Below are 24,162 nucleotides of genomic sequence, written 5' to 3'. Positions count from 1 at the left end.
TACCGTGATCAATCTGTTGCTTTTACACCAGAATTTGTTGGGCTGCAGGAAGGAAAACATCTTAGAAATCAAATAAGAGCCAGACCAAACCAAAACGGAACTATTTAAATCTCTAGATTTTGTTGAAAATAAATGAGTGAGACTTGTCCCGGCAAAATAACACAAGATAAAGACATGCATGGCCATTTTATAAGTACACTGCACAATTAAAGCTCGGTTTATGATAATAACACTGATAATGATTAAAAATAGTGACACAGATCGGATATAGCTGAGTTTTATTACCTGAATTTAAACAAACCTTAAATTAGCAACTAGGGGTGCACCGATTGCAATATTCTGGCCGATCACCAATTTCTAAAAAGTCTGACCTGCCGATTCTGATTTTGTTTTATACGCAACACCGTCAGGTGTTATAAGGTCACAATGCACCTTCAATTTACTAATATTATTTTGTTGAAAAACATACCCTTGAACAACATTCTAGAAACAATACAAACTTGTTTATAACTGGCCATGAGGTCGTGCTCTGAAATATAAATGAAGTTCAGACAATTGTTAAAACTACAAAAATTGGTCAAATCGGCTTCTCGTGCAAGTATTGGACGATTTCCGATTTCCCAAAATTAAGGAAATAGGGGCCGATAAATGGGTGCACCCCTATCAACTAATAAAATCATGATTCATTCAACCTTTATTTACACAGGTTAATCTCATTGAGCCTCGGGGCCTCATTTACAAGAGAGAAACAAAGAGTGATGACAACAGACAGTCACAAAAGAGGCAAACAAATTAATTATTATTATTATTTTTTACAAATCAAAACAAAATAGCAACCAAAAGGAAAAGTAGCAAAACAAACAAACAAACAAAAAAAACCTGCAACAACTCCATGAAACCAGTATGAGCTACATTTAATTTCCCTTTGGGGTTAATAAAATACTTAGAACTGCATTAAAACAAAATAGCAAACGTGACGAACAAATAAATAAGAAGTGAAAAACAAACGTGTACTGAAGTTGTTTACAAGTCGCATGCAGCACCAGAAGCGCGAGCTCCTTTTGTTTTGTGAAGAAGCGCGTGAAGACGCACGAGGCACAGACGATGACGGAGCTCGCCCCTGACCGCTAAAGCTACAGAAACGTTTTCAGGTGCACATCGTCCGCTGTACGTTCAGCCTTCGCATCCCCACAGGAGGCGAGTGGAGCTGCTCAGCCAATCACGCCAGCGGAGCGCGCTCCGACAACAAACAAAAGATCGAGCCTAGCCGAGCTTGTTTTACTTTGCGTCTGCCCGAGCCGTGCTGGTGACTCTGCTCCCAACGCCGACTGGTTCGCCTCTGTTCCGTCTACTTTTCTCGGATCCTACGCGGCAGACGTCGTCCATCTGCTGTCACTATTTGTGTCTTTGTGTCAGCTAATGCCAACCTGAGCCATTTCGGCGATCGCTTTGCCTTTGCTGGCCAAAGCTAAACACGTTAGCCAGGTTAGCTGTTTGGCTAACCAGCTCTGGCTGCCTCACTACGACCAGCGAAGCCAGTTAGCTTAGCCCGCTAGCTAGCTAGCTTTGCTACAACCTCCTTTAAAACTTGACACTGACTGACTCCAGTCGGTGGTTCGGGCTTGTTACCGACAAGCCGCTGTCGCTAAAAGCCGCGTCGGAGCCATGTCTGGACAGTCAACGGGCTGCGGGTTTCTGATGTCGGTTGTAGTCCACGGAGACTCGGCTCTGAACGAGCAGGAAAAGGAGCTCAACCAGCGACTCCGACGACTCTATCCAGCCGTTAATGAAATCGAGACCCCGCTTCCACGGTCCTGGAGCCCCAAGGACAAGTTCAGCTACATCGGGCTGTCTCAGAACAATCTCCGTGTGCACTATAAAGGTATGGCACGGAGGGCACTCTCAAGTTGAGCACTTTTATTACCCGATGCTAACGCGTTAGCTTAACTTGACGCTCTCAGAAAGGCAGCTGCCGTTGCGGCTAAAAACAAAGTAGCTCATCAACAACAAGACAGAGGACATCTTGCAACCCGACCAGCTGGTGAGGTGTAGCCACTGCCAACATCTACCCACCAGCTCGTTAGCTTTGCTGCGACCTTCTCAACCAGTTTGTCAGCTCCGAACTGTCACAATGAAGCTTCCTGCCGAGCCACCTTTTCAGATTTAATTAATAATCACGACAGCACAGCCTTTGACAAAGTACACAGAAGAGTGGCTTGGCTCCGTTTAATTCTGAAAAGCCCGCATCGTTCACAATTAATAGGCTAATATATCATTTAGTGATTAAATATGGGGGGACTTAGTGCGTCAAAACTCGGAATTGGCCTCAGAAGAATTATTATTAGGCTTCCACGACGACATGGGCTGTTTGTTGTTGCTGAGGGTTTAATATCAAGTGTCTTGTTTGACATTCAGGTTGGACTAGTTGCTTAGCAAGGCGACCATGATGAGGGCTTCGAGTGCAGGCCTAGGAGAAAAGGCTTCGGATAAGGTGTAACTGTGCTTCCTGGGTGTGTTCCTCTGTACTGGGTCTGACTGGGTTCTGCTCCAGAACTGTGCTCTTCCTTGTTGCAACTAGAATGTTCTGTCTTTGCACCTAAATTCACCTGAATCTCATATTACAGGTATGGACATGTTAAACGTTACAATGTTGCAAAACGTATATATTTTTTTAATAAACCTTTTCCAGGGTCTACAGTAAAAACACCTGAAGTTGCATCTTCTTTATCCGTATAAATATAGTCACTATAAATAATTCGCTTTTAAAGTCAGACCATATTTGATTAATTAGGTTTTGCTGTTCTGTGTTTTCTGGTGGTTCATCTGTAGATGAATAATAACACAAGTGGATTAATTAATATAAAATTTAAAATAAGGTATTTATCTATAATTATCCTAAACTTATTAGTTTAATGAATGATATCAGTTTAATTTAAATGGCAAGACCTCACATTTCACATATGATATAAAAAACATGTCCATTTAATTAGCAACCGTTTTAATGACTAATTCATTATCACAAATGCACATGTTGCATACAGCCAAGTCAAATATAGCTGCGTAGAGCTAAATAAAGAACTGGAGGATAGCCTAACAACATATTTGGATACTAAGTTGTGCTTCGGATGTCTCCAAAAGCTTTATAGACTTTTTCTATATTCAATTAATCACAAAGAACACATACAGTAACTGTAAATTATACTCCACAACATGCTGATTTTTAAAAACAATGGTATTTTGAAATCATGATATGATAGACTGATTTAGCATCTCAAAACCAGTGACATGATTTGTAAATGGCAGAATTTAGTTATTGGAATATGCAAGATTTGCCTGTAATATTTTCACATCAGATAATCATCAGCTCATCCCCAACTTTTGAGTAATTTAACACATTTTTATCTGAACGAGGCCTAAATGTAAATGTATACATGGATAAAAAGAACATTTAGAAATTAGTTGTTAAAAATATGTTTTTGCTCAGTTGTTGTGAAGCATTTTTACAAGAGCAAATGTCAGTTTTCCATATTTTTTTTATGCGGTTCTAATTCATCTAAAGCAGCATGATCCAACCTGTTAGTGAAGTTACACATCAAGCTTCTTTTGGATCACCAAATATTCTCATTAGAAAACAATATTGTAACTAGTAATGTAAGCAAAGGAATATATATTTTTTAAATACATCAGTACATCTTAAGATATCAGCAGTCTTACTAACGTACTTCGTATGACAGTATTTCCACGGATATTGAGCAGCCATGTTATGTACTGATTTTAAAGACTAGACTGCTGCTAAGTAATGTTAAACAGAGTGAACACGCCTGATATATGACCCTTAATAATGTATCCAACAGCTCTGCACTCTGCTCGGGCTAATGTTAGCTTTAAAGACTAACGGGATGAGTAGGTTCACAAGTCCTAGCACAGGAGGTTCATGTTCAGAACATTTCAGTGATCATCTTGTAACCACTGGCCTGTGCTCAAGGTTGACTTGGGAAAAAAAATTAACCAATAATACGTTTATTTTTCAAATCTGAAAACTAAAAACCTCAACATGTCCTTATGTTGGTTATCGAGACACAGCGGAAATTATGTGTAAACCATAGTTATTACAGGTAAATATGACTTAATTAAGTTTACCTTGTTTCACACTAAAACATGTATTTGGTCATTGCGTTTTAGTCTTAATAAAGGGTTTTAAGTTGTGACAAATATCTTTGATTGTCCTCTATCATTACTTGTAATATAGTCACTTGAGGGCGAGTCTTCCACGAAGCAGCTCATCTAAATTTGCATATAATCTGTAGGTAACTGAAGTCTGCTGCAGAGAACATTTTACTGGGCATCTGATTTATTAAGGATTTGTAATTAATTAGTATTAACCAGTAAATTTTTGTACTTTTTACTCCACACCCAAGGTCATGGCAAAACCCCCAAGGATGCAGCATCTGTACGGGCCACTCACCCCATCCCAGCCGCCTGCGGGGTCTACTACTTTGAGGTGAAGATTATCAGTAAAGGCCGTGATGGGTAAGAACACAGAATAAAGTTAAACACTGAATTATTTTAATGTTCCACGTTGAGACATCAAATGTTTGTTACTTGTGTTATAAATGTACAAAATGTTTTATTTTAGATTATTTGATAGTTGTACCTACAAATCTCTGAAATCTTAAAGAATTTGTTAAAAATAAGCTTAGTTGCATGAGAAACTGTGACTAAAGTAATGTTTAGATATTTATACTTTTGCTTGTTGACATTATGAAGTGAGGTAAAAGCTATCGCACAGTTGTCTGCAGCCACACAAATATCAATAACAACTTAAATTTAAATCAAATAATTTCCCTTTGGGATTAATGAAGTATTTTTGAATTGAATTAAAATTAAAAGGAGGAGCAGCTTTGCCTGCAGTATTTTCTGGTGTATATGATTTTTTTCTGAACAAGGCTACAATCAAGGTCACTGACTTAAAATTTACTAATTATACAAACGGCCTCTAAACTCAGTTATGATGAGTAGTAATGTGTTCATCTGGGAGAATGTACCATTTTCTTTAAACTGGTTGGAAATCTTTAAAAATAAAGTTCTAAGTCATTTCATATTTTTATTCTGTATAAACTTTTTTGTCATTTTACATCCGGGGAAGTTTCTTGTCGCTAACCTTTTTATGAATCGAGGTTTATTTTATTCGAATTCCTACGCGCTTTCCTCCACTACGAGTCCGTTAGTTCTGCGTTATGTTTGTAAATGTTTAGCACATGAACTGTACATTAGAAAAGTCTGTATAAATTCAGATCATAGCACTCTCTGTTCCACTGCACACCCCAAAGCTTAACGAATTGGAAGCAAGATTTAAATTCTCCTGAGGTAGACAGCAGTTTGTAATCCTAAACTTGAGTCATTTAATTGGCTTTACAGTAATTCTAAGATGTAATCACTAAGCCAAGATTATTGATGCCAAAGAAAAAGCTTCTTTTCATGAAACGTAGATGTTTTTTTTTTTTTGGTGAACAGCAAAAATCTTCAAGAGGCTGTTCAGACATTTTAACAATTTCACACATGAACTATAAAAGAGGATTTTGAGTTATAACTGTGCGCCTACCTCTGAAAATATGGAAGAAGTGCTTAGAAGCATCCTTTTGTGGCTCTTAAGCAGGACATGATGTACTTTATGTGTTGCACAACAAAAGAAAAGCAATAAAAACAATTCTATAAAAGTGAAGTCTGGTTCTCTGGACTTTCACAAAACAAAAAAAATGTAGAAACGTTTCGTCTCTCATCCAAGAGACTTCCTCAGTCTGAGGTGCTGTATTCAGCTCAGTCTCTTAAATAGCACCTTCTCAGAGTGGATCAACCAGTTTGCTGCTGACAACCAAAACCAGCTGATCACATGCTCAAGAAGGACCATCAGCCTAACAATAGGTCATTAGCACCTGATGGCTGTTTACTATTCACAGAGGGCTGAGTGATACTAGCAATCACAGCATTGTAAGAGGGGGACAGTTGAACCTGGAGGCTCCGCCCCTGTTTAATGATGGACGATTTCTTTTCACAAAGATGGCCTCCTTTACTCCTCTCTCAAACCATCGTTCCTCTCTATCAGGATGTGAACATCTTCATCCATGAAAGAGTGACCTCTGACCTGGAGATGAGTGTAGACCGCAGAGTCCTGGCCTGATGATGTTGATCTTCTGTGCTGGTCCATCCTTTTGGCCAGTGGCTGTTTAGTTTCCCCAATGTAAGACTGATCACCCTCCTGACACTGAACAACATGCACAATATTACTCTTTGTGCCGGGGGACTGGTTCTTTGGACTGAACCAGTCTTTGCCGTAATGTATTTTTATATTTATTAATAAAACCGATTGTGCAAATGTGTAAAATTAACAAATTTATATCATCACCCAAAGATGAAAAAATAAATCCTCTTATTCAAACGGTTGTTTTCTAAAAGTTCAGTATTTTTGTTTCGAGTAGATATTTGGAGACTTGTACAAAACATCTGTTTTAAATAAAAAATAACTTTTGGATTTGTGAAAACTCGGCAAATTGATTTGTTTTCTCAAGTAAAAATGTAATTTTCTCCGTAAATTGTACACATAATCTCAAAAACATTAACTCTAACTAAATACGGCTTATTTCTTTAGAAGAAACTTAATAACTTCACATGTTTATTATTTGTGCTTGAAAACGTTGGCAGAAAGTTGTAGCTACATCTGCACAACTCCTACACATTGAATAAATGTGGTCATTTGTGGCAGCGTTCATAATTCCCAAAGGAACAAATTTAATCTTACTTTTAATCTATCTGGTCAAAATGAGTCTTTTATTAATAAATAACTGACTCTAGACTCATCGTACATTACTCAGTTGTATTTAGATACAAATTACAATAGGCAACATGATGCTTACTTCAGGTGTATGCAGCAATGTAAAATAAAAGTTTACTAAAGTGTAAAGTTTTTGTTTTTCACGTTCATCTGTTTTTACACTCAAAACCAAAAATCTAGTCGGATGTCTTGAGTGTGAAATTAAGTGACATTTTAAATAAATATTGTAGGAGACATTAGTGTCGTGTAAATTAAAAACCTGCTAACACTTTCGGGACGCCTGGTTTCAGTGACGCCAGCAGCTGCTGGTATATTGATAATATGAGTATCTTAGAAGATACTCCCTGTTTCTTGTGTTGCTGCTGCGTTCGGGACATTTTTGCTTCGACCTTGGGCCTGATGGGTTGTGTTTGTCGATGACGGTGACGGCACCCAGTTTGTGTGGAGTACAAGAAAACAGAAATTAATTGAAGACCCTGTGTGCTTCTTCCTCACTGCTGTCCGAATGTGTACATCTCAGCAAAACGCACCGCTTTAGTTTCATGAGCAGAGGGAAGATCTGTGCATTACATACGTTACTCTGCACCTTTTCATGTGTGCAAACAACTAAAAAAGTCATTGGGCTTGAATTATCACTCTGCATCGTGTTCAGGTGTATTTATTTATACTGCTGTCGGTCATTTACACAGATGCTCCCATGCTGCTGTGTTGGCTTGCTTCATTTGATTAGATTTAATCTCTGAAAACAAAATGGCTTTAGGTAAAATTTGAGCTTTATTTTAACGGTAATGTCATTTTACAACAACAATGCTCAAGCTATTCTCCCCCACATGTGAGGGATTAAGTTCTGGACTTAAGTTGGCTTCGTTTAGGAGCTTCAACAGGTTTGAACCTTTTATTTTCTTATATCTGTCCCATTGTTTGCCTATTTAAAAAAAATAAAGTAAAATCATGATTTGTCACCTGCAAATTGAAAATATGCACGTTAATGAGCCGGGCTCTTCTTTTTTTAAATCGTAAATGTATTAAGTTTCATCTCTGCTCCACAGGTACATGGGAATCGGCCTCTCAGCTCAGGGTGTAAACATGAACAGACTCCCCGGTAAGTTTACATTATCTCTAGTTTTGTCAGTTTGCTGTGTTTTTTAAATGCATATGTTTATATGTTGGATTTTATTTTGCTTGATAAAATACCACTACCAAGGAAAAAAAAAGTCCAGTAGGGAAAACTGCAATTATCTGATTACATCTGCATGTTTTAGTCTCGTGAGGCTTGAACACAGTGTTTGTATGAAGGTGGAAATGCTGCAGAAAGTGAATATGGAAATGTTCTGCAGCTGGTGATGGTCCCACTCTGTGACTGAGCTTACACTAAAAAAACAAACAAACATTGAGTAGCTTACTGTGAATTCTGTATTTACATTTTTTTTTTAATCTCTTTTTACTAATGCGTCACTACAGAGCACAATTAAACTGAGGCTGTAAGAAAAACATAACATTTAGTAAAGCAGAGATGCATAATGTTTAAAAACACATGGGGAACTGGTAATATCAAGACTTTTATCAAAACTTGTATACATTTTTTCATGATCAGGGCCCCTGAGAATTTGCACAAACTCTGTAGCAAAATAAAGGTTTAATGAAGGAATCCAATTTTAAAACCACTGTCCACACCTTGTGAGTATAAAAAAATATCTTCTGCTGGGACCTGTTCCTTCCCTGACGTGGTTCTAGTGATGAGAACGTCATGTGATGCCCTCTGCTGAGGTTATCAGGCCAAACAGGAACCCAGACGCCCCGTCATCGCTTCGAGAGCTAGACCCACCCAGAAATATCATTCTCTTCATACGCAGATAACAAGAGGCCAGTGCAAACTCCAAATTTCTCTGATGAATAAAGCCTAATGAAACTATACCAACTGGTGAACGGACACCAGAGTGCTGCAGCGTTAAATAGTCCCTGAGTGATGAATGTATAGCAGCAGGATTAAATGTGCAGCTCAGCTTTAACGCACAGATTCTTCCTGTTGGTTTCTAAGGTTAAAACAGCCCTGGGGCACAGCCATACTGAAGGAGAGGCTGCGTCCTCCTATTTAAAGATAGGACAAATGCACCCTACTTTAAGTTTTATATAAAGGCAACAAGAAGCACTGGACAGCTAATCTGCTCTATATACGAAGTCTATTCCAGAGGAAAACAATTACTGGTAATTATGTCCAGAAAGGCTAAAATTAACAGCCATGGGGAGGAAAAAAAAAAAGTTCAAAAGCTGCTATTATGAGAGCACTTTGAGTTTTATAAGAAAACCGAATAAGCGTCGCTGTGTTGCCGATGAAAGTGTTTTACCAGTAAAACACACACCAGTCCATTGAAAAGACACATTTCTTCAGCTGATTACTGATTTCCCACAAAGTGCCCTGATGAGTTCCTGAGCAAGGCATGAAATGTGCAGGTTTCTTTTAGCGTGCTAACAACAAGGTGCTGAGGTTGTCTTAATGGTTTAATAAAGAATCCTACGGCAGAGGCACAAAACAGCTGAATTATTAAATAGACTTTTGGTTGCATCAACAACTTGAGATGTCTTGTCCAGTTTCTCAGCCTGAATTTCTTTCACCGACAGTTTTCCATTTATATTTCTCTCGAGGAATTTATGAAAATTAGCTGAGGTGCTACCTTTGCATTTTCTCATAGGTCAGTCACACCCATTGTCAGCTGTTTTGCTGCCATTTGTTCTTAGTAGCCTAATTTTGTTTCACTTGTTCATACTTGTCACAAGTTGAAATAAGCGCTTTGTTGAGTTGAAGTCTTCTTTTTCCGTTTCATTCATGATGGCAAGTGATAAAACATGGTCGAGATGACGTTGTTGTTGTGTACTTTGAACAATACTTTTTATGCTCTGCTCATGGATGTATGAGTTTGTGTTCGCCAAAGTTCATGCTCGATAATCCAGGTAAAAATCAAACAATGTTCAGTCAGGTCATCTGGACTGGTGTTTTTTTTTTTTTTTTTTTTTTTTTTTTTTGCTGAGACGTTTCATCCTTCATCCGAATGACTTCTTCAATCTGAGGAGCCACCAACAAACACACTCCCATGGTGGAAAAAAATAGTTTCTGGTGATAAGATGGCCTCCGGGGCCCGCCCTCTCCCCCATCAACTCCTCTGAGGCAGCCATGCCAAAGTGGTCCAAAACCCCAAAGTTCATTCATTCGTTCAAGTTCTTTTGTGTTCACCTCTTTCAGGTTGGGACAAGCACTCTTATGGTTATCACGGCGACGATGGCCACTCCTTCTGCTCGTCTGGCACCGGACAGCCGTACGGACCCACGTTTACAACCGGCGATGTGATTGGCTGCTGCGTTAACCTCATCAACAACACCTGCTTTTACACAAAAAATGGGCACAGCCTAGGTAAGGAGCACTGAAACCAAGGTGAACTTGATCATGTATGTATTCGGTGATATAACCGGTGTCCTGCAGCTCTGTTCGGTTCAGTGTTTGTTTCTATTTTGATACCTGTTGTAACATCTAAATTGCTGACCGAAACAGTCAGAACGTTCTGATCCTATGTAGTTAAGACTTCTAAATTATTTCACAAATGTGCTATTTGACAAGTGCATTCAGCTAATCTGCCAAAGGATAGTTTTAAATTAGGAAATCAAAAGCAGGATACTAACGCGTCTGTTAAATCTTTTCTGTATAATCATTATATAAGTAGTGCCTCCTTAAAGTTTCAGGTCAACAGTAGGATTAGAGGGAAGTAAAATGTAAAAAAAGCAACAAAAGCTACTGAGTCCCCTAAGAAGACTGTAAATTAAATTGAGATAGACGCTGTTTGCTTTGAACAGTGACGCATTAAGTGATATATTTTATCTTCATGCAACTTTTACAATGCATACTCTGCAAAGAATACTGTTGTGATGTCATGTCACAATTTACTCACTTATTCCTCTAAAAGAAACTGGTGTGACAAATACTTATTTTATAGAAGCATCAAGTTTCTGGGTGGTTTTGTTGCAATCCTGTGAATTAAATATCTCAGCAACAGCACGATGGCATTTTATTTTTAATTTTTGTTTCAAGTCTTTGAACTAAGGATGAAGTGATGCGTTTGTAGATGTGCCACGGTGAAGTTATGAAACATGCATTTGGCTCAAATGGATTTTTTTTTTTTACTATGACAAATTTTCAATCAGATATTGTATTAGAATAAAATCAAGGGTAGTTGATTCACTATAAAAATCCATTTCTGCAAAATCCCTTTTTATATTTCTCAGTGGCATATCTAACAGAGATGAAAGTAAACGGCAAGTATTTGTATTTTGAATAAACAAGAATATTCTCCAGAGTAAACGGATGTGATTTCTGTTCTCTACACAGATTTTTATATTTTCATTATGTGCGTTGTTTTCGAAACGCGTGTTCCACAGCTAACTCGGGCCATGTGAGCCATCTTGCTAAAGATCCATCTTGGTTCATGTAACTGATTTTGTTAAGTTTCTGTAGAAAGAGGATGATGCCCAGATTACTTCATCTTCTGTAAACACACAGACCGTGGCCTTGTGGACTGCTGAGTTTAGAAATGGTCAAGTCATACTGACACTTTCTTTGTTCCTCTGCAGGTATTGCCTTCACGGACTTGCCAGTAAGTACCCACTTTTGTTTGCCCTTGAGTTACCTTTAGTTTCCATTATTTATCATCTCTGTTGGACACCAGGTTATTCATAGAAGTGTTTCATCTTCTGCAGAATGTCCACTGCAGTCAACATGTTTACTCTTAAAAAATAGATTAAAGGCTGAAAAACCTGAATGGTTCAGATGCTTATCATATATTTCAGGTGACCACAAAGACATTTACTTCTATAAAATATGGCTGAAGTTATCAAGTCAATAGTTTTATGTTTGTTTGGCTGTTTTCAGTCATAAACAAGTATTTCTGGTGAAATTTAATGATGTTTTGATGTTTGATAATGTGCAGGATTTTAGTCTTGCACAGTGCCATCAACATTTTTTTTAATTGTATGGATAATTTTATAATGGCAGAACTTTAATTTGTATATTCATTCATGTACTTATTCTGTACTTATGTTGTGATGCGTTCTTTAATGCGGGCAGTTTCAGTGTTTCGTCACCCCCTTCCTTATTACAATGTTCACAAGTCACATGACTTGTAAGAATTTATTTGAATTAAGCAAAAATAAATATATCAACACTTTTACCAGGCACACGTTTTCTAAAATCTAAACCTGCGTAATTGTGTTTATAGTACTAGCACATAAAGTTTATTAATCTTCATAAAGCTAGAATCTTTATTCTTCTGTGTTTGTAACAAACGGCTGTGAATACGACGTCATAATTCGAGTTGCACCTACCGTCTTTCCCTCTGCTAATTCGTTTGAACGCGTTAAAATGAGTCCTAAACTGCCGTCTGTGTTTTACCTTAAGACGCCAAAGGATTGTGAGAAAGTTTAAACACGATGCGTCCATCATGTCGGTCTTGTTGTCCTCCTACACCAAATGAACATTAGTTCCAGTGGGATTCATGCATGCATTAACGGAGTGGAGGATGAGAAGGGTTTTTCTTTCCCCACCTTCTATGTATTCTGTTGCAAGTGAAAACAGGCACTGGCTGTTTTTGTGGGAAGAAAAGAAGAGTCTTGACCACAACAATAATCTATTGAGCAGAAAACCAGACTTGGCTGTGAGCCTGATATTCATGTTCCTCCAGAGTTGTGCAGTGAAGTGCGTCACCTCGGCGCAGCTGACCTTTGTGGTTATTGAACCGCGACAAAGACGAGCCTGAGAGACACACGTGGTTTCTATTCTTTTTCTTTAAGGGGCTTTAATACACCATATCCATTCATCAATGTAATAAATTCAAAAATTGCTTTCTACTTTTTACATTTTTCACTCGTGCATATATTCTCTATTTAAAAGTAAAATGGACACTTTGTATTTTGTGGACGTTTTAAAGCCACAGCAGCAGAAAATCCTGTATGAATGTCTCATGCTGCTGCACAGGATGTTGAGATTTGGCTTTTTTAAATCGACTATTCACGTAAATTATCTATTGGCTACGTTTAGCATTATGTTTTTTATTATCATCCAAGTAATTTAGACAGAATGGATCATTTTTACTAATTTAATTAAAGCAACACAGACAATAAGAAATGTGAGAACTGTTTATTTTGCTGCCATGAATTGAAATTACAAAATCAAATGCGTATCGATAAACTGATTTCAGATTCAGATCTGAAATCAGTTTATTTATAGAGCCGTGAATTTTCTCGCAAATGTCTAATTCTTTGTCAAACAAATCAAATTTACTGAGTGTTCAAAAAACGCTGCTGCGTGTTTGAACTGTTGGGTCTGGTCTTTGCATAGCATCTGCAAACAAACGCTCCATTCTTTGCTCTACAATCAGCATTTAAAGGGCTTTAATCTTACTGTAAAATTCTGATTGTTAATCCTGTCAATACTGGCATTTTAATCTGAGTTCCGTCTGAAAAGCTATTGATCTGCGAGGACGACATTTTATCAGGAGGAAACTGTAGTGACAGGAAGATTAGATTGAAACAATAGCCAAGTCGACTGCCAGAACTGGATGCCAAAAAGGGTTTGAGTCTAAAATCTCAGCACCTGGCAAAATAAATGTTGACTCATTGTTTCTTATATGAACAAAGCAGGACATCTGTCACTTTGATTAATGTGTTCTGCTGAATCTGCTCAGTGGAAATCATTCTTATTATTAAATTTAACAATTTAACTCTTATTTTACTTTCAAGGGTTAATTGTAGACAAAAGGTTATTTCCTCTGATTTTTCCTGCCCTCTCATCATTTCCTGTTTTGATTGATTGTTCAGATTACATTCCTTGTGCCGTTTCCTCCTCGTGACCGTTCTGTCTCTTTCTGCTGCAGCCCAACTTGTACCCGACCGTGGGCCTTCAGACTCCAGGGGAGGTGGTGGATGCAAACTTTGGCCAGCATCCGTTCGTGTTTGACATTGAGGACTACATGCGAGAGTGGAGGACGAAGATTCAGGCTCAAGTCGACAGATTCCCCACTGGAGAGCGTGAGGGCGAGTGGCAGTCCATGATCCAAAAGTAAGAGGATTAAAAAACTGAATTATTACCTTCGTTTGACAATAATGACTAATTATTGTCAAATTTCAAACAATATTATCGTTTATCGCAATAATTTATGAGACAATTAATCGCCCAGCAAAATTGGTTATCGTGACAGCCCTATGTTCACATTGACTTTATAAAAAAAATACAGACTGGCACCATTTTAGATTTGTTACCTCATGTACCACATGTGGTGTGTATGACAAATAAATCTCTCTGAATCTGAATCTCTGAATTTTGCTGTTTTGTCCGCACCAAGGCAACAACCGTTCATCCTCTTTATGGGCGTTGGGTTTGTTTGGTTTCATGTATGAAGAGGATACTCGCCGTCTTTTATAGATGCAGTTTAAGGTTGTTACCTCGCAGTAAAGGAGACGTTGACTGAACTTTCAAAGCTCGCAGTAACTTTTGGTGCACGTTGTTCCTCGCTTCAGTCTGTAGTTTAACAAGTTCGGTTATTACAAACTGTTGCTGCATTCAGGCCTCATTAAACTTCTCATTCCTGCAGACATAAACGGGAGATGGATGAAGGTGGAACATTTTCAAAGACAACAGATTTGATCTTTAAATGTTTTGCATGCTTGTTCAGCGAGTCATCCTTACACCAGCAAAGTGGTGGTTTGTTGGTATTCTTGTTTTTTATTTATATACAGTATTTGAAATAATTGCTTGTTTCATCCTAGACTCTGAGGCAAAGAGTAATTTTCTGTCTGTTCAGCAGATTTGTAGTAACTGAGTTTTAGTATTGAGAGTTTAGAAAAGACCCCAAGTGATGTGATAATGTTGACCTGAGGTGGATCAAGGCCCAGCTGGACCACTGGCCTCAAAGAGTCTGAGCCGTGATCCAGTAGAAAAGCTGAGGGACTCGGTTTTGCTCATGCCAAGCCATGATGGGATTAGCTCTCTGTTGCTATGATTACTTGTCCTGAATGGATTAAATCTCCATTTGGTGCAGATTGGAGTAGAGGGTGGGTGTAATGGAGAGTCGTTGCTTTGACCAGAAAAGACGCTCGCAGGCTGGGAGGAAAACAGGAAGTTTTTACGCTCTCGTCAAAGCGGTGAATGGGAAGCGTTGTGTTTGTGGAGCGACAGAAACATAACGAGGAGTCGTTCAGAGCAAAGGCCTCTAATCACAAATACCATGCTTACACTGTCAACAGAGCTCATTAAATAAAAATAAACTGTGCTAATAGCATGCAGCCAAGAAACGAGATCATCCTGAAAACATTGGTGCCGTCTGAAGAATTGCAGGGACTTAAATAATGATGAGGAAAGTTTTGTTATCGCTTCAAAAACAGAAGTGAAAACCAAAGCTGAACAGATTTCTTATTGTGGATTAGTTTACAAAGTGACTTTCTGCTTCTTATATGCCATTTATACATTTTCTGTCACGTTTAAAGTGACATAAAACATTGTTTTCTCACATTCTGTTAATTTAATAAAGTTTTTAGTCAATCTGAACAGGAAATACTGGTTAAAAGTAATTTCTGCTTGTTCTTATTTGATTCAGCTTGATAAACCACTTGTTCTATGCTTTGTTAGTAATGTTCAGGCCATAAAAATAAAAAAACCTCAAAGTTTGCACCGCGTTTGTCTTGGATCTGTATCAGGTCTTACCTGCAGGGTATTTTACTCATGAATCTTATGAGGCTTCCTAAACTTTGCAGCAGTTAAATTATGCTGACGTGCTGGTTTTGCTCTACACGTTGATAAAATGTTTAAAGTAATCTTCAAGACAACCATCTTAAAAACTGATCATACTGTCTGACAAGGGTTAGGGGTTTTGAAAAGCCAAAAAAAAAATTTTTTTTTGTAAGAATGTGATAAACTGCCCATATTTCAGTGAGTGCTTTGTTTGTTTTCCTGACAGGATGGTGGCTTCGTACCTGGTGCACCACAGTTACTGCGCCACCGCTGAAGCCTTTGCCAAATCCACCGACCAGGCCGTGCACGAGGAGCTTGCCTCCATCAAAAACAGACAAAGTGAGTCTGTTGGTTTATTGTTTTTTACTTATTTACATGTTTACTTATTCCAGATTTTTGTACATGGAGAAACATCGTTTTGTTATGAATTGCAGGACGTGGACGGCACTGAAACTCACATTACTCTTAAGTATTTAAAACCTGTAACAAGTCATAGAAAAACATTGATTTAAAAAATACACATTTTAAATATTGAAGTTTTGACTAATAAACAAATTTATTAAAAGAAAATGAGGGACCATGAGGTGAGGGACCAGACAAAGTGCAGCCCAAAGACCCCGATGATGAGAGAAATAAACGGACTTAATGTTCCCTTGCCCGGACGTGTTGATTATTTCAAACCTCAGGATTTGTGAATATTTAGATAAATGTTTGAACTAAAGTTGAGGCTAGAATCAGAAGACTGTAGTGTTTGTGAGTAAAGCAGCAAAATGTTTGCCGTTGGTTTGCAGAGATCCAGAAGCTGGTGTTGTCGGGTAGAATGGGCGAAGCCATCGAGACCACTCAGCAACTCTACCCCAACCTTCTGGAAAGAAATTCAGACCTCCTCTTCATGCTCAAGTAAGACTGAACAGGGGTGGTAGACATAAACGGTTTCCATTTGTCCGAGTGACTTTTTTTCATCTCGGACAACCAGACCTCGAGGTTGTTCCATGGACGAGGATTAAAGTTCTCCGTCGCCGCGACTCTCATTTTGAACTTCTGTAAAAATGAAAAGGAGAAGAAACTTGTGTTTTGTTGTGGTCTTGTTAAAGCCATCCAATCTAATGATGATCCAGGGCTTAAACTGATTCTTCTTCCAAGAAATAAACAGAACCAGAGCCCAGTTTGACCCGAGCAGAGCAGGTGAGCGCAGTGTTCCCAATGCAACTGAGGAGGCCTCTAATCACAAATACCATGCTTACATGGTATTGCTACTTACATTGCTACTGTACAAACTACTGTTTCTGTACTGTTTTCCAAGGAGGACGCCCTACACCCTAACAAAAGGTGATGACGTAATAATTTATTAAACATCCACATATTAAACGTGTTTGCACATGACCAATTCACTGCAGCTGAAGGAGATACCTGAACTGATACACCATCACCCCCGCGCCCCTGACCTCCCCGAGACTTTTCCCATCTAAAATCTAACTTCGTATTAAATGTTAATGCATTTGGAGCGTCGTCATCGTTCAGACCCGTGCAACTTGCGTACGTTACCAAACTCCTGGTCTTCAAATGAGACGGCATCTCCAACAGGCGCTCAGCCTGAGTGTGTAACAATGAGAGGCAGCGTCTGCTGCTTTAATTCTTATAATTAAACAATTTTAATGCTAAAAGACTAATATTTATATGCCCCAGATTATAGCAAAGTTGTGTCCCTGTTTAACTTTTTTTTTTACCTTTAAATTCACCAAGTTATCTCTGAGAGATATTTCAGGTGTTTGTAGTTTATTATAAATATCTGCAAACTTAAATTCTTCACTGTTTTAACAACAACAAGGTGTTGTGTCTGTCTGGATGAGCTAAACTGGATTTATATTTAGAACCACACCGAGGGGTAACTACTGTGGTAAACGTACTTGAATAAATTATCAAATATGAAAAATAAATAGTATTAAATAACTACCTGAGCTGAAATCCTGTAAATAAAATCCCTTTGAATAAAATGTTGATGTTAGGGCAGAAATATGTCAATCAGAAAAAATGAAAGTTAAATTATCTTCCTTTGCTTTAATTTTGTTTAAATGTATCTGACCACCCCTCAATTAAAAACACTGAAATGAATGATGTTGGTCTGGATGGAGCTTCATTAGAGACCACTATGCTGTGTACTTTTACTAAGGTCATCTACACTCTGTACTGTGTACTTCTACTAAGGTTACGTACTTTGTATTCTCCTCGTTAGGTGAAAACCTTTGAGAATTGAGCTGTACGCAGGAAAAAGCTCTCGAATGTGTGGTGTGGGGAAGGATGCTTGGAAAGATTTTCTGCTAGAATACTTTTTTAAATACGCTGCGAGTGCCTCTTCAAAGTCTGAGGACGACGAGGAAGTCCAGAGGAACTCAAATTTGTGCAAAAGTAGCTTTAAATTTTTTGTTTTGAAGGTATAAGTTAAATAAGCAGACATGTTTTTTTTGTTTGTTTGTTTTGCTGCAAATGCACAGAAGCTTTTTATTTTATTTAATCTTTCTTGGTGTTTTTTTTTTTTTACACAATAATCTTCCAAAATGTTCCTTCTTCCTTTTATGATTCTTTTATTCTGCTATAATCTGCATATTGACCGCTTTCTTTCCACCCTCTGCACGCTCTTGATTCTTTTTAACTTCATTATTTGTTGTGGCTTCTGTTTGCTGTCTCCCTCCCCGTCCTCTCCCATTCCCCTGCGTCTCCAGGGTGAGACAGTTCATAGAGATGGTGAATGGGACGGACAGTGAGGTGAGGTGTCTTGGTGGACGCAGCCCAAAGTCTCAGGACAGTTACCCCGGCTCCCCCCGGCCCTTCAGCAGCCCCAGCCACAAAGCCAGCGGCTCCCAGCCCTACCTCACAGGTACAGTCTAGCTGTGCTCCGTGCATTCACATCTGGCTGCCAAAGGAATCCAGTTTGTGTACAGAATTAAAAAAGAACTGACATAAACATCAGATTTTCTGTTGACTTTTATGTTAAAAGGTTAAAATGAGAGAAACCGCAAGTCACAGCCATCACAGTCACAGCACATTAAAAAAATAAATAATTAGTCAAATGAAAATGAAGTCACTTGTGTCGTTCAAAACATCTGTATCTGCTGCAGGGCTCGACAGTAACTGCTGTAATGGCGTGACGTCTAATAAGAGCCACAGCTCCTCCCCTCACAGCCACAAGCCCAGCCCCCCCAGCGCTGGTTCTACCATCCAGGGTTCTGACATCAGCCTCAACGGGAGCCACAGCCAGCAGCCCATCACCAGGTACCGAGTAACGCCACACCAACACAGCAGGATGACGTGCACGTGCTGGACTGAACTCTGTGGCCCTGCTGTGTCCACCACACAAGATCTAAACCTCCAGGATCAGTGGTTTAAAACTGTTCTTTGTGAAAGAGGATTTGGAAACGACTAAACCAGGCACAAAAACAGAACTGTTGAATAAACTCTTATCCACGTACATAAAGGTGGAACGATGAATTCTACAAGAAGCACAGCTGTAACGATCTGTAATTACCGTCAGACCTCATTTCTCATGCACTAAAGTAACTAGTAGTAAACACTGTTTACAGATGAAGTGTTTAACGCCGGTTATTCTAGTTGGTTGATTTCAGTCACACTTGCTGCGAATAATTTACAATAATGTCAGTTTGACGTTGATGACAGGAAAACGACTTGCTGCTGTAGACGGAGCAGAACCTGCTAACGGTGGAATTTGTCTTTGTCCCGTTCCCTCAGTAACGACGTGGACATGGAGGTGGACCACTTCACTAACGGAGTGACAGAATCGTCCTCCAATGGTTTTCTGAACGGTACCTCTAAACACGCCACAGAACCCGACGACTGCGATGCAGACATGGGTGGGTAGAGAGTGGAGACGATAAATGGTTGTTAATCTCCAACGTTTAGTGAGTCGAGTTGTTTGATTGATCAAGCTGACTTTTAGCAGACTCTTCAGCACATATGTGTCAAACTCAAGGCCCGGGGGCCAAATGTGGCCCTCGTTGACATCTTATCTGGCCCTCAAGATGATATGTGAAACATAAAATACTACTATACTTGGAATAATAATAAAAAGAGGTATTTTCCAGCACTGGGTGTAAGAGCTGAACAATGAACCCCATCTTACAGGAGCTTCATTGGAGGGGAAAGTGCTTCTAGTTTTGTTAAATTGACAGTAATCATAACTGAACTGTGTGCAGAGGTGGAGTCGACTCAGTCCAAGAGGCAGCTGTGCGGCGGGAGCCAGGCGGCCATTGAGAGAATGATCCATTTCGGCAGGGAGCTCCAGAGTATGAGCGAACACCTCCGCCGAGAATGTGGCAAGAACTCTACCAACAAGAAGATGTTGAAGGTGACGCAAATCACAAAGCTTTGTTGTAAATGTTTAGATTGATTTCACGTCTGAGGCATTTGTTATGAACTACTTTAACTAAATATAAATCTTTTTTTTATTATTAGAAGAAATCTACTAAAAATATTTATATAATTTTGCACAATACCATGTCGGTTCCTGAGATCTGGAGCAAAAATACTTGAGCAGCCGATGCTAAAACATCTGTTTTAGAAAACGCTAAAGGCAGAAGAAAATGCACAAACGCGTTCTGGAAATGTGTGTTTTCTTTATGACACTTGATGAACGAAGGATCAGGGTCCCTGATGGCTGTTTCTCTGCTGAGATCAGTAATTTCTGTTAGAATAGATCTACAATATTGGCAAAAGAACAGGGATTTAAAAATAAAAATAATCAGTAGACTTTCAGCAAATCCCTCAAAAACATTCTGTTCTTTCAAAACGTCTCGTAAACTGTTCAGGACTATATGTTTAAAAGGACCCAAGTACGTTTATTTTCTGTTGTGTGTTAATATGCAGAATACTTTTTTTAGTAAGTTGAAATCTATGAGATGTATTTGATAGAGTGGAGACTCGGTAATGTACTGTATTTGTTTGACAACATTTGAACTCGAGTGTTTAAAATGTGGAGGACCGAGTGGGGAAACATGTTGTCGTTGAGAAGATGCAGTCGTAAAACTTCAGGAATATTTGCAACACGATCAAAGATGGCTGTCAGTTGTCGTAAATTTTGTGAAATGTGAATTTTGCTGCAGGATGCGTTCAGCCTGCTGGCCTACTCTGACCCCTGGACCAGCCCAGTGGGCTACCAGCTGGACGCCGTCCAGAGAGAACCGGTCTGCTCCACCCTCAACAGTGCAATATTAGGTATCGTCAGTATTTTCATCACTTTTGAGCTTTGAAGGAAAGTTCTTTACAGGGACAAGCTGTTCTGATGAGAAAATCACGAGGGCAGAATGGAGGTGCTGAGTTTTACAGCAGGTTGTGACGTCGTCGTCCTTTTTTCTTTTCTTCTCCAGAGACTCACAACCTTCCCAAGCAGCCCCCCCTGGCCCAGGCAGTGGGTCAGGCTGCCCAGTGCCTTGCCATCATGGCACGAACTGGCATCGGCTCCTGCGCCTTCGCCTCTGTGGACGATTACCTGCACTAACCATATGCCCCCCCCCCACACACACACACACACACGCAAGCATGCACTCAGAGGGCTGGCCAGAAATGTCTTCCTCCCCTCTTCCATCCATCTAGTCCTGTTAGCTGAGGAGAACATCCTCCATAGGACCAGTAGAGAGTTTCCATCTCCGTCGCTGCTTGTTCTGCTTCTACAAACCAACATGAACGCCACGGAGGGTCGGGAGTCATTTCTGGGCAGATCTTTGGCGTTCACACCACGTACATTTAAATACACAAACACCTGCATAAAAAAAAAAAAAAGTTACGCCTTCCCCTCTGTTGTCCCATCCTTCAGCCCCCCCGAGGCTGCTGCATCCTCTTGACTGACAGCGAGGGAACGGCAGCAACTTGAAAACACTGAGCTGAACTCGTGGCCTCACGGCTGCAGCCCCTGCACGCGTGGGGGCATCAAGGCAGGGTGGGCAGCTTGACAAAACCAATAGTGATCAAATGTAAATGGTGAGGGGGAGGGAGATAAAAAAATATATATAACAAGACCTGTGGCCATCACAGCTGACGATGCTAACCTCAGTTAGCATGGCTTCCCAGGAGAACATGCACACAAACATGGAGGCTGACACCTGCTGAGGACAGGCTCGAGACCCTCTTCACCGAGCGCTCGAACCGCAGCTATCGACAGCGCTCCACCCCCCCCTGCACCAACTCCACCTCCCTCTGCCGACCAGAATATGGGCAGATTCGCATGTGGACTCGATACTTGGAAGAAGCCGGACAGAATCTGCAAGTCTCAACTTGACGTTCCCTGTTTTTAATCTTTAGTTTAGTTTTTTTTTTTCTTCAGCAGAATGAGGGGGGGTCGGAGGAGTTTACCCAGCGTTTTGTTTTGTTGAATTTAATTTTTTCAGGTTTACAAGGCATGGTGCAGACAATAATGATTATTATTCTAATTATCATTACATTAATTATTGTTGCATTCACAGTATATTTGTTGAGCGCCAGCAACAGCAAGTTCCACCCACTTATTAATAAAGGTCCCAATTCCACCGATTACCAGTGACGAGCGTGTGTACATGTTAACGTTTCTATAAGAATTTAACAAAATGGAACTATATCAATAGAGTGACCTATTTAGTTATCAAAAAACTAGGAAATCATAAAAAAAATCTTTTAAATGTTTGTACTGACACCAGCAACCCCTGAAATGTGCTGGCTGTTCCCTTTTTCGTTGCCTTTTTGACTCCAGGGCTCCTACAAAAGCAGAATGTTGACAGGTTTTGATGATTTGTTGGACGGATTCTCATCAGGAAAAACCTTCAGACGCTTCTGAACAAATCATTCACCCTCTTAAATCCATGACGCACAGCACGCATTGATTTTATTTCCATATTAATTTTCGAGCCGTAAGAAAACTCAGAGCCAAAATGGCCCTTTTATTTATCCTCCTGAGCTCTAGCTGACCCTTTGCCTCTTTAATAAATGGACTTAAGAGTTTTCTGAACTGGATTTGTATCAAAATAACAGGATCATTAAAGGTACTCGTTGCAAAAAGACATTTAGATGAAAAAAATGAGCCAATCCACTTGTTAATGCTAAAGAGAAGCGGTCGAGAATAAAAATCTGGGATCAAACGGTGGCGGAGCATCAAAGACGGAGCTCCGCCTTTAAACGTGGCTTTTTAAAACGCCTGCTAGAACAAGCTGTTAACTTCAATGCTTTTTCAACACTCGTAGGTTTTTAATCCTATCCGCATACTTTATTCAAAAACCTGAGCGCAAATACAAACTAAATTGTCACGTTTTGATCCCAGATGGCGTTTTCATGGCTGTTGCCATTATTGGGTGTATTTCCAGTCACTTTGGCCGTTTCTGTAGACGAACAAACCATTGAGGCACCGAGTCGCAGCACAAGTCGTCTCACGGCACTGAACAGAAACATTCACTTGGTTATTGTCAGCCGGTCTTCATTTTTTTAAATTACGACTAACCATTTATGAGAAAATTATTCTATTCAACGAATACCTTTTTTTTTTTTTTTTAAGTTCAGTTTTAAAATATTGTTCAGAAAAAGAGTACATTTTATCATCAGCATTTATGCTTTAAAACTGACGTTTAAAAATGGTTTTATTTTTAAACCTTACTGCTGCGCTCAGTTTGCCCCAGGTACCGCTACTGCTCCCCACAACACCCTGTAAAAATAGTTTAAACCTGAACAAGTCTCTTATTTGCATTGTCCCAGAACAAATACCAAATTAAAACAAAATGCAGGTTCGCTTTTCTTTTCAGTAGTAGTTTCATTTTTTTGTTAGACATGTTTTCTGTTTATACAGTTCACAGAATTGGCTAAAAAGACGATCAACTTTTCACCAGTTTTGATGTCGTTTTCCGTCTGCTATATTTTTAGGTAGCATTCAGTCTGCCTGTACGAACACAATTCCTCCCTGAAGGGAGAATTTTATGAAGCTTTCAGTTCATTCTGATTATTTTCTGCAGATAAAGATCAATCAGTATTGTCAACTGCACTGTGGCTAACATGTTATACCAAATATTTTACACGGATGACGGCTGAGGACGGGGATGCTGAGGCTTTAGACCCATCATCTTTAAGCCTAGTTCCCTTTAGGGGTCCAGAGTTTGCAGTACTCCTCAAGGTGGAACCGAGCTTTTCTGTATTTTGTTTTTCCTCTTAACTTTTATTTTTAATTCAGATCACAAGCAGTCACAGCATCGTTTAAAAAAAAAAAAAAGGTCTTAGACAAAGTGTCTGTTGTCTCGAGTACGGTCTGAAACCTATGCATGCCATAGTAAAAGTGGTGGTAAGATCAAGTTAGATGTCTTTTATTCTTTTGGTTTCTCCTTTTAGCCAGTTCACGGTGTTTAAGGAAAGATGTCAACCAGTAAGTTGTCCACTGCTGACTGTGTGTCCATTTGGATTTTAAAAAATGTGCAATTTGTGTGAGGGTGCAAAGATTTATATTAAAAATGACGAATAACAACGGCACTTGTGTGGATGCTGCGTGACGCCTGAAGCTCGAGTTTTTCACCCGCTTTCCAGGGAATTCGTGGATCGGGGCAGTTTA

General features: G+C 39.4%; 1 protein-coding gene across 1 annotated transcript; it reads left to right on the top strand.

Annotated features, from left to right (window-relative positions):
- The first annotated feature begins 1,533 nt into the window (after positions 1 to 1,533).
- ranbp9 (RAN binding protein 9) lies at positions 1,534 to 22,338 on the top strand. Its single transcript, XM_037682440.1, has 14 exons — positions 1,534 to 1,882; positions 4,419 to 4,530; positions 7,879 to 7,931; positions 10,068 to 10,235; positions 11,447 to 11,469; positions 13,744 to 13,928; positions 15,823 to 15,935; positions 16,388 to 16,496; positions 18,317 to 18,471; positions 18,713 to 18,866; positions 19,341 to 19,462; positions 19,805 to 19,956; positions 20,711 to 20,822; positions 20,975 to 22,338. Exons 1-14 carry the CDS (start codon positions 1,666 to 1,668, stop codon positions 21,103 to 21,105), a joined length of 1,806 nt encoding a protein of 601 aa, XP_037538368.1. The 5' UTR covers positions 1,534 to 1,665; the 3' UTR covers positions 21,106 to 22,338.
- Positions 22,339 to 24,162: the final 1,824 nt, after the last annotated feature.

Source organism: Nematolebias whitei, chromosome 9, assembly GCF_014905685.2.
Source record: "Nematolebias whitei isolate Nwh7 chromosome 9, NemWhi1, whole genome shotgun sequence".
NCBI classification, from domain to species: Eukaryota; Metazoa; Chordata; class Actinopteri; order Cyprinodontiformes; family Rivulidae; genus Nematolebias; species Nematolebias whitei.
Note: the sequence above shows the minus strand (reverse complement) of the source record. Positions and strands in the feature narration are given on the sequence as shown.